At 34.1% G+C, this 12,500-nt stretch overlaps 1 protein-coding gene across 1 annotated transcript in view; it reads right to left on the reverse strand.

The window, feature by feature from the left end:
• Positions 1-12,500, reverse strand: part of LOC115211772 — a 412,137-nt gene that overhangs the window by 191,431 nt on the left and 208,206 nt on the right. Inside the window, exons 63-70 of the mRNA XM_036503112.1 lie at positions 9,735-9,857; positions 9,380-9,565; positions 7,519-7,641; positions 7,084-7,269; positions 4,284-4,409; positions 2,986-3,174; positions 1,402-1,530; positions 1,056-1,241 (exon numbers count right to left, since the gene is read on the reverse strand). Of these exons, the coding sequence (XP_036359005.1) occupies positions 1,056-1,241; positions 1,402-1,530; positions 2,986-3,174; positions 4,284-4,409; positions 7,084-7,269; positions 7,519-7,641; positions 9,380-9,565; positions 9,735-9,857 (1,248 nt within the window). The remainder of the gene's footprint in view (positions 1-1,055; positions 1,242-1,401; positions 1,531-2,985; positions 3,175-4,283; positions 4,410-7,083; positions 7,270-7,518; positions 7,642-9,379; positions 9,566-9,734; positions 9,858-12,500) is intronic.

A 12,500-nucleotide genomic window follows, 5' to 3' on the forward strand; every position in this document is an offset into this window, starting at 1 on the left:
TATTATTCAAAATTTCAGTTAATCGATCTTATTAACATGATCTTCCTTTACTTATTGATTTTTAAGTGCTCCTAGAGGAATTTTTTATCTACTAATTGCATGGATAATCAGTTACTTAAGGTTTCTCAGCTCACTATTTTACATATTTAAGATACAACTGTATTTGCGTTCAACAGACAGAATATTACCCTGAGATATTTTATCTCAGCCAAATTGGCCATATGCATATCTCTTAACATATATTTAAAGATTATATTAATCAAGAATATCTTTCTGATAAATCCTATGCTGCATGTCAAATCAAGGAAAGCAAAATTATGATAAATATCAAATATTGAGGAAAAAAGTTAGATATTTAACAAGTTATTAAGAATGCATTGACTACATTCAACTTTGTAAATATTTCACCTGAAACCTTGTTAATATATCTCACTAATTGCTCTTTGTCTCTCATTTAATTTAGACTATTCACAAATGTATAAGATTTAGATTGTTTACAATATATAAAAGAAAGTTTCAGTCATCTTAAAGATTTTGATTGCTGAATTGGATAAGTCATTTTTAAATATCTTGAGTTAAATATACTATTTATATTTACAAATATTTTTGAGTTGAAGTAAGTTATTAGTAAGCTCTCAACCTTAATATTCATTAATATAAAATACTGCTAATATTTTTATGTATATGAGAAAATAATGTAAGAGCAGTAGTTACCATAGTAGATGTAGAACAAATATAGGAAAAATAACACAGAGCCTTAAACTGATCTTAGCTTCAATACATGTATTATTATTCAGTATATTACCTTGTCGCTTTTATAATTTTAGCAATTTATTGAACAGCAAATATAATAGGGAAATGTGTTATATTTTATAATAAGAGAAGTAAGGAAAAGTACCTTTGAATGTAAAGCTCATGACAAGAAAGAAAAAATAGGTTTTAACATTTGTTATAGGTAATGATGATAAAATAAAACAATTAGAGGAAAAAAAGAACCACAGAAGTTAACCATATTGTATTTAGAAACATAAAGAATGACATAACATTATACTTACATGATTATCACTATCTTGAGCATTCACTTTTAGTATAACGGTTCCAATACTAATATTTTCTTCTATATTTTTTGTGTAACTCACTGGTGTAAAAAAGGGTGGATTTAAATTTCGCTTTATAGTAATCTTAGCTAAAACTGTTGATGATTTAGGTGGTCTCCCATTATCAGAAGCAACAATGCGTGCCTATAAAAGAAAACAAATGCATTATACACAAGAAAATCTATTGAATATGAAGTGGAAATATGCATGTAGAAGTTCCTTCAGTTTCTTTACAAGGAACAAATCAATAGTTACCTATGAAAATTGTTCAAATTAAAAGTATTAACAACTTTTTGAAACTCACTTGAAAAAAGGGAATGTTATCTGTTGCAAGGGATGACTTCAGTTTGAAAATTCCATCCTGGAAATCGAAGTAAGATGCAATGTTTCCATCACCAGTAAGTCGGTAGTTGACTGTATTAAAGGCAGGTTCCTGAAAGATAGAATTAGGATTTGTAATAAGAATATAGAATTATTTTGTATTTAGCATAAATATTCATCAAAATATTTTCATTTATATCTTATTCACTGCACAAGAATTGCATATAATTCTAATAAGGAATATATATATATAATGCACAGCTCCTAATTCACATGGTTAAGGAGAATACTCGACATCAAGTGGCTACAAAGGGGCCAAAATGACACATTTGAGACAACAATGGGCATCAGCTGGATCAGTGATGAAATAAGATGCAGGTGGATTCAGACACATCCTCAGACAAGATCAAGAAAGTGACTGTATGGTGGCACTAAAGTGACTGTATGGTGGCACTAAAGTGACAGCCTGAGGGGAAAAGAGCAGCATGGTATCCTAAAACCACAAGGAAAGGAAACAAGAAAGGTAGAGAAACTGGAATAACAGGGGCAGAAAACAAAGCTGGTTGGAGAGATCATGTTGCAATCTTATGTTCTTCATGTCACAGAGAGGACAAACAAATTAACTCCTGGCAGTTGAATATATTTCCTATTATTATTTGGTTCATCAGGTGTAATTAGTTTAATTCAATTTTAATTCATATAGTTTAATTCAATGTTCTTTCTTTCCAGTCATCAACCAACATGATGTTTTCAAACACCTCCCTCTCTTTCCATTCTATCTACCTCAACAACTTCCTTTCTAGTCTTCCTTTCCTATTTTTACTTGATGTTTGCCTATGCTTGGAAATATTTGCTAAAGGTAATGTCATCGTATTGTGATTCATGACCAACTACTTCATTTTATAGATTTTTAACAATTAACAGAAATTTTTTGTAATTCTCAGTTTTCCAAATAATTTCTTTTTTGTTTGTTTGATGATGTTATTGAAATGAAAAAGAACTTTCTTTAATATTCTATTTCAAAAACCATGATCTTTTTCTCACTTTCAGCATCTAACATCCATACTTTATGCCTGTTTATTGCTTCTAAATATATTTTTTAGTTAGTTTGATTCAGTGGCTCTCACCTGGGGTCCATATGGCCTCTGAGTGTCCATATAAGATTTTGGGGGGAATCTATGCAATAAAATAGTATATAGGAAATCCATAATAGTATTTTAAGGGCCATGAAAAAAATTGCTTTAGATATATTTATTGGTGTGTATCATAAGACACAGCTAGGTTTCTTTCTCTAATATTTTACATAGTTCAACCTACACAATTTAATGTATGAACAACAAAATAGTAATTTTTCTATAAAACTATCCTTTAAATAGCTACTGATTATGAGGGTCCACTTGAGTGAAATAGTAATCAAAGGGGTCCGTAGGTAAAATATGGTTGAGAACCGCTGGTTTAATTACATTACACAAAATTTAAACTTGATACTACATGAAGAAGTAGGGTACAAAAATCGCCATTAAATTGTATTGATAAATTGATAAGAATATCAAAACAAAATACTTACAGTATCTTGGTCAATAGCAAATACTTGAAGAACTGTAGTTTGTGGTCGAGTGTCTTCATTAATTTCAACTTCGTAACTATTCTTCTGAAATTGAGGGGCAAATAAATTTTTGCGCACAGTTATTTCAACAGTAGCTTCTTGCAAAGCAGACTTTGGTGGGATACCATTATCTTCAGCGGAGACACTAAACTGCAAATACAAAGCCAATATATAAATCAGTTAAAAATGCAAAATTAAGATAAAATCAAAATATATTTTTTCAATATAATGATTATAATAATAAGCAGGAAATGAAGAGAGTTCATAAGATATGTGCATTTAGGTTTTTTTTAAATGGTTTGAGCTAGAGGAAGAGTATGTGTCAAAAGCCAATGCAGGTTATCTGAGATTAATTAGAACTTAAAGACTGATGTTCCTCTTGAACAGTTACTCGAAAAAACATAGGCAAGGAAAGGTTACCTGAGGATCAATGTTCAGAGGAAGAGGAAGGAGTTAATGTGTTTAATCTAGGTCCAGTGGGAGAAACAATATGGAAACAAGAGCAAGACATGAATGACTCATGAAAGCTTCAGTGGATGTAACACAAAACCAGCCAGTCCCAAGGAGGAAAGGAAACTGCAGCAACAGTAAATCGATGCAAAATGAGGCTACCTCCTGCCTGAGAATTATAAGTCGGAGTGTGTTCGTGTTTGACTTTATGCCAATCAGCAAGGGTGGAGAAGGCTTTATCATATTTGAATTAATTTTGAATTATCACAGTAAAGTATAGTCATCATCATAAAATATAGTTTTAAATAACTAACAACAAATATTACAAATACTTATTTTATTAGTAAAAGAACGAAAGGCAAAAATCAAATCTAATGCATTTGTTTGCAATCAGAAACGAAAAAGTATTAATGATCAAGTATACAGTAAAACAAAAGAGAATACTTTGATTCATTAAATAACTTCTTTGTGGTTGTCCAAACTGCAAGAAATTGCAGCAAAATTTCTTCAAATCCTAACCTCACATTCTAATACAGGAAGGACACATTTAACAACACAGTCTTAGATATACAAAAATATGGATAGTTATGGTTGGAACACATTTAATCACGTCTGTACAATTATGTATTACTTGGGTTTAAACAACAAAAATATGGATTTAGAATAATTTCTTATATAGAAACAAAGTCTGATATTTTTTTAGGATGATGGATTCAGTTCAGCAAGAAGTTAATTTTAATCACCAATACTTACCATAACAACCTAAAAAATAATGCAATTAAGTTGTAAGGTCAAATGTTCTTACTTACACTGAGAGTGTTACCAGTGATATTGGTCAATGATTTTTGTAGAATAATATTTCCGTTCATCTCATTCAAATAGAAGTATGAGCTATCTGGGATGCTTTTTTGTCCAATTGAATATCTGATCTTTTGCTACACAGTGAAAAAGAAAAGTTTATTTTAGCAATGAAAGCTATGCAAGGTTTCATTGTTTTGTAAATACTTGGTACTGTTGAAAATGCATTTCTAATTTAGAAATATAAAGATAAGCTTTTTTTGTACACTTAACATCTAAAGATTATGTATATATCAAGTAAAGTATGGCTATTTTCGAAATTTTCTAAGTTGCAGCAGCCACTGATATTAAACACATCAAATAAAAAAATATATATATTCTTGACTTTGTAATCACATCTAAAGAGAGCTGTTTAAATGATCTTCAAATATATTTTATGCAAAAAAGCAAAACTAACTCAATATCTATTATCACCAGCTAAATAACTTAGTCTTTCCACAAAATTTTTAAAAATTGTAATAAAAAGACTTTGATAAAATTTTCCATTCATTTATCTTATTTTAATCCATAAAACTTCATAAAACTTTTACAGAGCTTAGAAAACTGAAGGACTGCTGCAATAAGTGTTTGAATCTGAGAGGGGAATATGTTGAATGAAATCATAATTAACTGATCCTCCTGTATTTTCTTTTACCCATAACCAGAAACTTTCAGCAACCCTCATATGTGTGTATAATGTGTGTGTGTGTGTGTGTGTGTGTGTGTGTGTGTGTGTGGCAAAAATTCTGTATTCTGGTACACACTTTATAATATGCTTTTTAAAACCCATCTATGCATGAGAGATCTGCAATTTCTTTCTGAACAACCAAACTGGTGATTTGCTTATAGTGATCAAATGTTTGTTCTCGCATAAGGTCACTCCCTCCATCAAATCAGCATTACCTGTGCTGATGCATGACATGCCACATGTCACATGATGAAATGATCACAGAGCAACATGAAAGGAAGTGTTTTGTACAAGAACACAATGCAATGCCAAGTCTGGAAATTGAAACTTTGATCTTGGAATCGTGGGCACATCACCCTAACCACTAAACCATTCACCTTCACTCTATTATCATCATCATCATCATTATCATCGTTTAAGGTCCGTTTTCCATGCTAGCATGGGTTGGACTGTTTGACCAGGGTCTGGAAAGCCAGGAGGCTGCACTAGGTTCCAGTCTGATCTGGCAGTTTTTCTAAACATATATATATATATATATATATATTTATATATACTCTTTTATTTGTTTCAGTCATTTGACTGTGGCCATGCTAGAGCACCACCTTTTAGTTGAAGAAATCAACCCCTGGACTTATTCTATCAACCTCTTCTGCCAAACCATTACGTTACGGGGATGTAAACACACCAACATCGGTTGTTTAGCAATAGTGGGCGGGGACAAACATAACCACAAACACACATGCATATAAATATATACAACAGGCTTCTTTCAGTTTCTCAACCAAATTCACACACAAGGCTTTAGTCAGCCCAAGGCTTGAAGGTACTTGCCCAAGGCTTGAAAGTACTTGCCCAAAGTGCCGTGCAGCAGGACTGAACCCAGAACCATGTGATCAGGAAGCAAGCTTCTTACTACACAGCCATGCCTGCACTTATAAAACCACGCCTGTGCCTATAAAGCCATGCCTACACCTATGAAAACATACCTGCACCTATATATATATATGTGTGCATGTGTGTGTGTGTGTGCGCGTGTGTGTGTGGGTGGGTGTGTGGGGGGGATGAGACAAATGAAAGACAGAAGTTGAAATATATGAGAATTTATTATAAATCACAACAATTGTTTCAACACATCCCGCATCGATCCATCATGGGTGGGACACTCAACAACTGATTCAGGAGCATCTGGCGGTGTAGATGTATCTCATCGGGTGATAGATAGACACAGCTTGTTAAAATAACAGTTCCACAATGTAACTTCTCTTTTTGCAGAAAGAAAAGCAGCCAGATGGACGAAATATCTTCATTTACATAGATGGTCAAGAATGAAATCACAAATGGAAGAAAGAGAAACAAATATGCAATACAGTGAAAAATGTATTAGAAATAACCATTAACAAATATGGATGTATAAACGCCCTCAGGCAAGCTGCAAAATGCGAGTACACTTGCTCATACAAGCAGGTGCAAAAATGTGAGCATACACATGCATGAGGTTTGGTGCATGATCACAAAGAGAGTTAACTATCTACTTGGTGTTTGTAAGAATGAGGAGGTTAAAAGTAAATTTAAATCATCCATACCTTAAGATTAATTATGTTAACAGTTACTCAAAATTAATTCCCACTGCATTGTGCAATCACTGTAAAAGTGACTGTGCTTTACTGGTGAGCTACCAGGTGTAAACCATTTGTTTTATTATCCAATATATATATATATATATATATATATATATATATATATATATACATATATATATGTAACAAAATCTAAGGTCCTGGTAGGATGGTAAGTAAGGGTGCTTCCAGAGAAGTACTCAACCTTTAATACTGGGCTATCAACTGTCTTGTGTTCCAGGCCAATGCCAGAATTCTTCATGTGTAGAAAATCCAAGTTTCATGATGATCACACTATAAACTGGGTTTGGCAAAATGTATATATATATATATATATATATATATATATATATATATATATACATCAACGTTCATGTCAGAAGAAATATGTTATTCACCAAGGCTCACATTAATGAAATATATGTTAGATGACAGAGAGTAAAAAAAATGTAAAGAAATATAACTTACGCCGACATCTACATCATTTGCGGTCACCTGCAAGATACTTGTTCCTATATCAGTAATTTCTAAAATTGTTTTCCGGTAAATTCTTGATGGAAATGAAGGAGGAGAGGGGTTTCTGTCCACTTGTATTTGCAAAATCGTTTCAGAGGTTTGAGATGGTCGAAAACTATCATATGCTATGATACCAAGCTGAAAATAAAAATCATATTACCACTATATTAATAGTGTGTGTGTGTACGCGTATGTGTGTGCACGCGTGTGTGTGTGTGCATGTGTGTGTGAGTATATGCGTGCATATGTAGTATGTATGTGTGTGTGTGTCAGAGAGAGAGAGAGAAAGTGTACTACTTGGGAGCAAGGCAGAAAGAAATGGAGAACAGAAATAAAAGAAATGAATGGATAACAAAAAAAAGTGAAAAACAAAAAAAGAATACTAACACTGTATGAGGATGCTGTATCATCGATAATCCTATTCTTCACAGTAACGGCTCCAGTAACCTGATCAATTTGAAAATAACTTGGGGCAGATAATATTCCCTGGATTTCATATTGTATTGTACCCTGACAGAAGGATAGTAAGAGAAACAAAGAAAAAAAATAACAGTAAGCAAAATCTTTTTAAAAGGAAGAAAGAATGGAAGGAGGAGGAGGGGAGGAGGGGATGAGGAGGAGGAGAGGGGGAGGGGAGGAAGAGGAGGAGGACGACGACGATGACAGCAATGACTGTCGCCACCGCCACCACCAACACCACCACCACCATCATCATCATCATCATCATCATCATCGCCCCAGAGCAAAGTCTGCTAAAGGTACCCATGGTACAAAGTCCTAGTGTTAAGCTAGGTCGCAGATTAACTCTTCTACCCATGTAGACCAGAGTTGCATTTAAACTCAGAACTCAAAAAAGCCAGAATTTCACCAGACATTTAGTCCACCAGTTTTTACAGATCCACCAACCTACTGTCCTGTATTGGCTAGTTTTTATATCAAATTCAATCGGATGAAATGCAAAGCTGATCTTGGTGGAATGTTGAGCTCAGAGAAGCAAGTAGAAGTACAGTGAGGCATTCTATCTAATGCCCTAATAATTGTTCTGGCAATTCACTCCCATCTGACATAAAACCTTTTCTGAAAATGGCAGGAGCATAGCAACTTTCATAATGCCTCAATATATGAGTTTATTTGTACCTGGATACTGCTCGTTAAATGAAAACTCATAAAGCAGAGCAATCATTTCCCATAGTAGCAATGTTATAAATCATAATTCGTTCCCAGAAAAATATTTTACCTCTAAAATTTATGATACTTGTAAATAAACGACAACTAAACAATAGTAGAATGTAAAGAATATTTTATGTAAAGTAAAAAGAATGTCAAGATCATTTATAATAAAAAATATTATTATAATCACTTGTAGACATAATACCCAATTCACAAGCACTCATACAAGGACTTGTAGATTTCTTTTTAAAAAACATGTCTAGAGTTGATTGCTTAGAAGAAGCATTTTTACACATGCTATAAATTTCTCGGTAGCATGCAGAAGTATTTGCTAAGGTAATAGAAACTTTTGCACTTCATACAAAATTTGGATCTTGTGCTTGAAAAATAAAACTTATAACTCCAGAGTCTCGTCAAGTGGGTCCTCGTGAAGTGAGGTATTGCTGTACTATAATCTTAGGTTTTATGTTTACTTGAAAAAGACATGGAAATTTTATTTCGATATGTACACCTTCGAAACAGTATGACATTATGTGAGTGAGGTAAAGAAAAAGAGAAAAATATTACTCTTTTACTTGTTTCAGTCATTTGACTGTGGCCATGCTGGAGCACTGCCTTTAGTCGAGCAAATCAATCCCAGGACTTATTCTTTGTAAGCCTAGTACTTATTCTATCGGTCTCTTTTGCCAAACTGCTAAGATATGGGGATGTAAACACACCAGCATCGGTTGTCAAGCAATGTTGGGGGAACAAACACAGACACACAAACACACACACATACATATATATATATATATATATATATATATATATACATATATACGACAGGCTTCTTTCAGTTTCCGTCTACCAAATCCACTCACAAGGCTTTGGTCGGCCTGAGGCTATATAGTAGAAGACACGAAGGTGCTACGCAGTGGGACTGAATCCGGAACCATGAGGTTGGTAAGCAAGCTACTTACCACATAGCCACTTGAGAATATTTAGATAAGTATTTTTCCCATTAGTTTTTACATAATTAATTAACAATATAAACAATCAGTGAAATCCTAAATAGAACAGGGTAATCAAAAAATACCTGCAAATCAGCATCTGTTGCACGAACATTAAATATGGAAGTATTCAAAGCAACATCATAATTTATACTTGTACTGTAAGGAGCACTAATGAAAACTGGAAGGAACTGGTCTTTTATGATTTGGATCCTGACGATAGCAGTAGCAGTTTTTTCTGGCTCAGAATTATCACTAACTTTTACAGTAAACTGAAAATTAAAAAAATTAAACACATTTTACATTATATTGGAATACACTTGAATTTGAAAATTTTAAGAGTTGTACATTGCCTTTCTTTTAAGTAAGGGTTATTAAATCAAAATTAAAAAAATTTAAATAACTGTATTTGTTTGAAACAAAAAAGGAAAAACAACATACCTCCAATGGGTTAGTAGTAGAACTGCTTAGCATCTTCCGAAGACTAATCAATCCACTTCCTGGTCCTACATAAACGTAGTCTGTGATTCCAGCTGAGGGGATTATTGAATACCCAAGAGTATCCTGATATTGGAAAGAATATATTACAATGTATTTGTCAATGTAAAGTGAAATAACAAATTAAAAAAAAAAAAACACTGAAAGTACATTTTATATGGATGTAAGGCAATTATTGTAGCAGTACTCAAATCTTCAATCTCTACTCTCGTTTTAATTTGTTACTCAGTTACAGTGCCTCTATATTATTAGGAAATAAACAGAATGAGACAATTGGGTACAGCTGATTGGATACTGACAATTTGGCATGGCTGACTGGACATTCAGCCTGTTTTGGTGACAGTACTTTTTGTCACTAGAGGCACATACACACATGCCTGTGCATGCATAAATATATACATGCAGATAGGGTGAGAGAGAAGGAGAAAGAGAGAGAAAGCAGGAGTGGGAAACATTACAACTTATTAATTGAACACTTCCCTTTCATCAGACACAGAGAAATATGCTTACACACATAAACAGAGGGAGAGAAAGTGAGAGAGATTGAGTTAGGGAGAAGAGATCAAGAACAGTATTAAAGCCAGAACAATGTTAAAATGTCTGATGTCAAAGAAATTAACACCAAATCAATAATATAATAATAATAATAATAATAATAATAATAATAATAATAATAATAATAATAATAATAATAATAATTGTGTACAGTGCTCAGGTGCACTACAACTCATCTAAAGTGTATATATAATCAGGTGTAGTTTCGGCGGATTTCGGAAAGCATGAGGGCCTTAAAAGATGCAGTGTCATGGCAGTCAACAACTGACGCAGGCAGTTTATTCCATGCTTCAGCAACTCTGAGCGTGAAAAAATGTTTCCGAAAGTCATGGGAGCTGTATTGTTTTCTGACTTTGTAGGCATGTCCACGTGTATTAGACACATGGAGATCAAAAAGGTGTTCAGTGTTGTTGTTGGTGAGGTGGTTGATAACTTTGTGGGTGTTTACCAAGTCCGTCGCCAAACGCCGGAGCTTCAGTGAATCCATGCCCAGGGAAACAAGGCGCTCAGAATATGGTAGGTGTCTGATGGAGGGTATGCGTTTGGTTGCACGTCTCTGGACAGATTCCAGGAGGTCAATGTTCTGTGCAAGATAGGGGTTCCAAACTGATGATGCGAATTCCAAGTGTGGTCGTACCATAGCTGTATACAGTTTTAAATAGATGGCTGGAGAGCGGCTAACAAAAGACCTGCTGAGTGATGCCAAGACACCCTCGGCCTTCCTGACAATCTTAGAGATATGCTTTGACCAACGCAAATCACTGCTGACAGTGATGCCTAGATCAAGTACAAGGAAGTGCTGAATAGTTATTGGCTATAAGGGTATTGTGAAAGGCTTTGGCTGGAGCCCCTAACATCTGAGTTCTCTTACAGCGCTTAGAAAAACTGAAGGACCACTGCAACAAGTGCGTGAACCTGAGGGAAAAATCATCATCATCATCATCATCATCATCATCGTTTAGCGTCTGCTTTCCATGCTAGCATGGGTTGGATGGTTCAACTGGAGTCTGCACCAGGCTCCAGTCTGATCTGGCAATGTTTCTACGGCTGGATGCCCTTCCTAACGCCAACCACTCCGTGAGTGTAGTGGGTGCTTTTGATGTGCCACCAGCTCAGGTGCCAGACGAGGCTGGCAAACGGCCATGATCGGATGGTGCTTTTTACATGCCACCAGCACGGGGGCCAGGCGAGGCTGGCAAATGGCCACAATCGGATGGTGCTTTTTACGTGCCACACGGCATGAATATGTTGAATAAAATCATAATTAACCAATCTTCCTGTATTTTCTTTTGTCTAAAGCCAGGAACTTTTCTGCACCACCTCATAAGTATTGCCAAAATGTCTCATATTCTAATAAATAATTCATAAACCATTTTCTCAAATCAAACAGGCTTACAATACAAATATTTTCTTTTAACGCTAGTAAACTTATAATTGATAATTTTTTAACATGTCTGCAGACAAAACCTAATCACTTAAAAGTTGTAAACTAAATCTAAAACCTTTCTTCAAGGTAGGTTTTAGACTTAGTTTACAACTTTATCATAGGGTTGTAATTTGTTTTCATTGCTTCTACACAAAGAAATGCTGAAGTCTAACACCTTACTCTACTTTAACCCTTTCATTACCGTATCTATTTTGAGATGCTCTGTGTTTCTTTCAATTAATTTTAAATATTACAAAGAATTTAGTAAAATAATCTAGTTATCATTAAGCTAGCGTTAGGAAAATATATTGGGACTAAGATTTAGTGGAAGATTTTAATTCAAAACTTATGAAAACAATACATTTGTACTACAGAGCCAGAAGCGGTTTGAGCCAGGTTGATATTGAAAGGGTTAAGCACAAGTAGTTCAGATTCATTCAGATTTTGCAGGTGTAATCTTGCTTGAAGAAGCATGGAAAACACCAGTGTCAGTCAATTAAACCAACTTCAGTATGTGCTTAGTATTTCATTTTATTGACCTTTGTAATATGAAAGGCACATTTGCTTACAATTCACCCAATGTTCTTTCAATCAATTTTACTATTCAACTCCTTAGTTTGTTGTAATTAGTAATGATAATGGCAAAACTATTTAACCAAGAAGAGTAAATCATTATCATCATCATCATTATCATCATCATCATTATCATCATCATCATCATCATCATT

The sequence above is a fragment of the Octopus sinensis genome, linkage group LG5 (genome assembly GCF_006345805.1).
Source record: "Octopus sinensis linkage group LG5, ASM634580v1, whole genome shotgun sequence".
Taxonomy (NCBI): domain Eukaryota; kingdom Metazoa; phylum Mollusca; class Cephalopoda; order Octopoda; family Octopodidae; genus Octopus; species Octopus sinensis.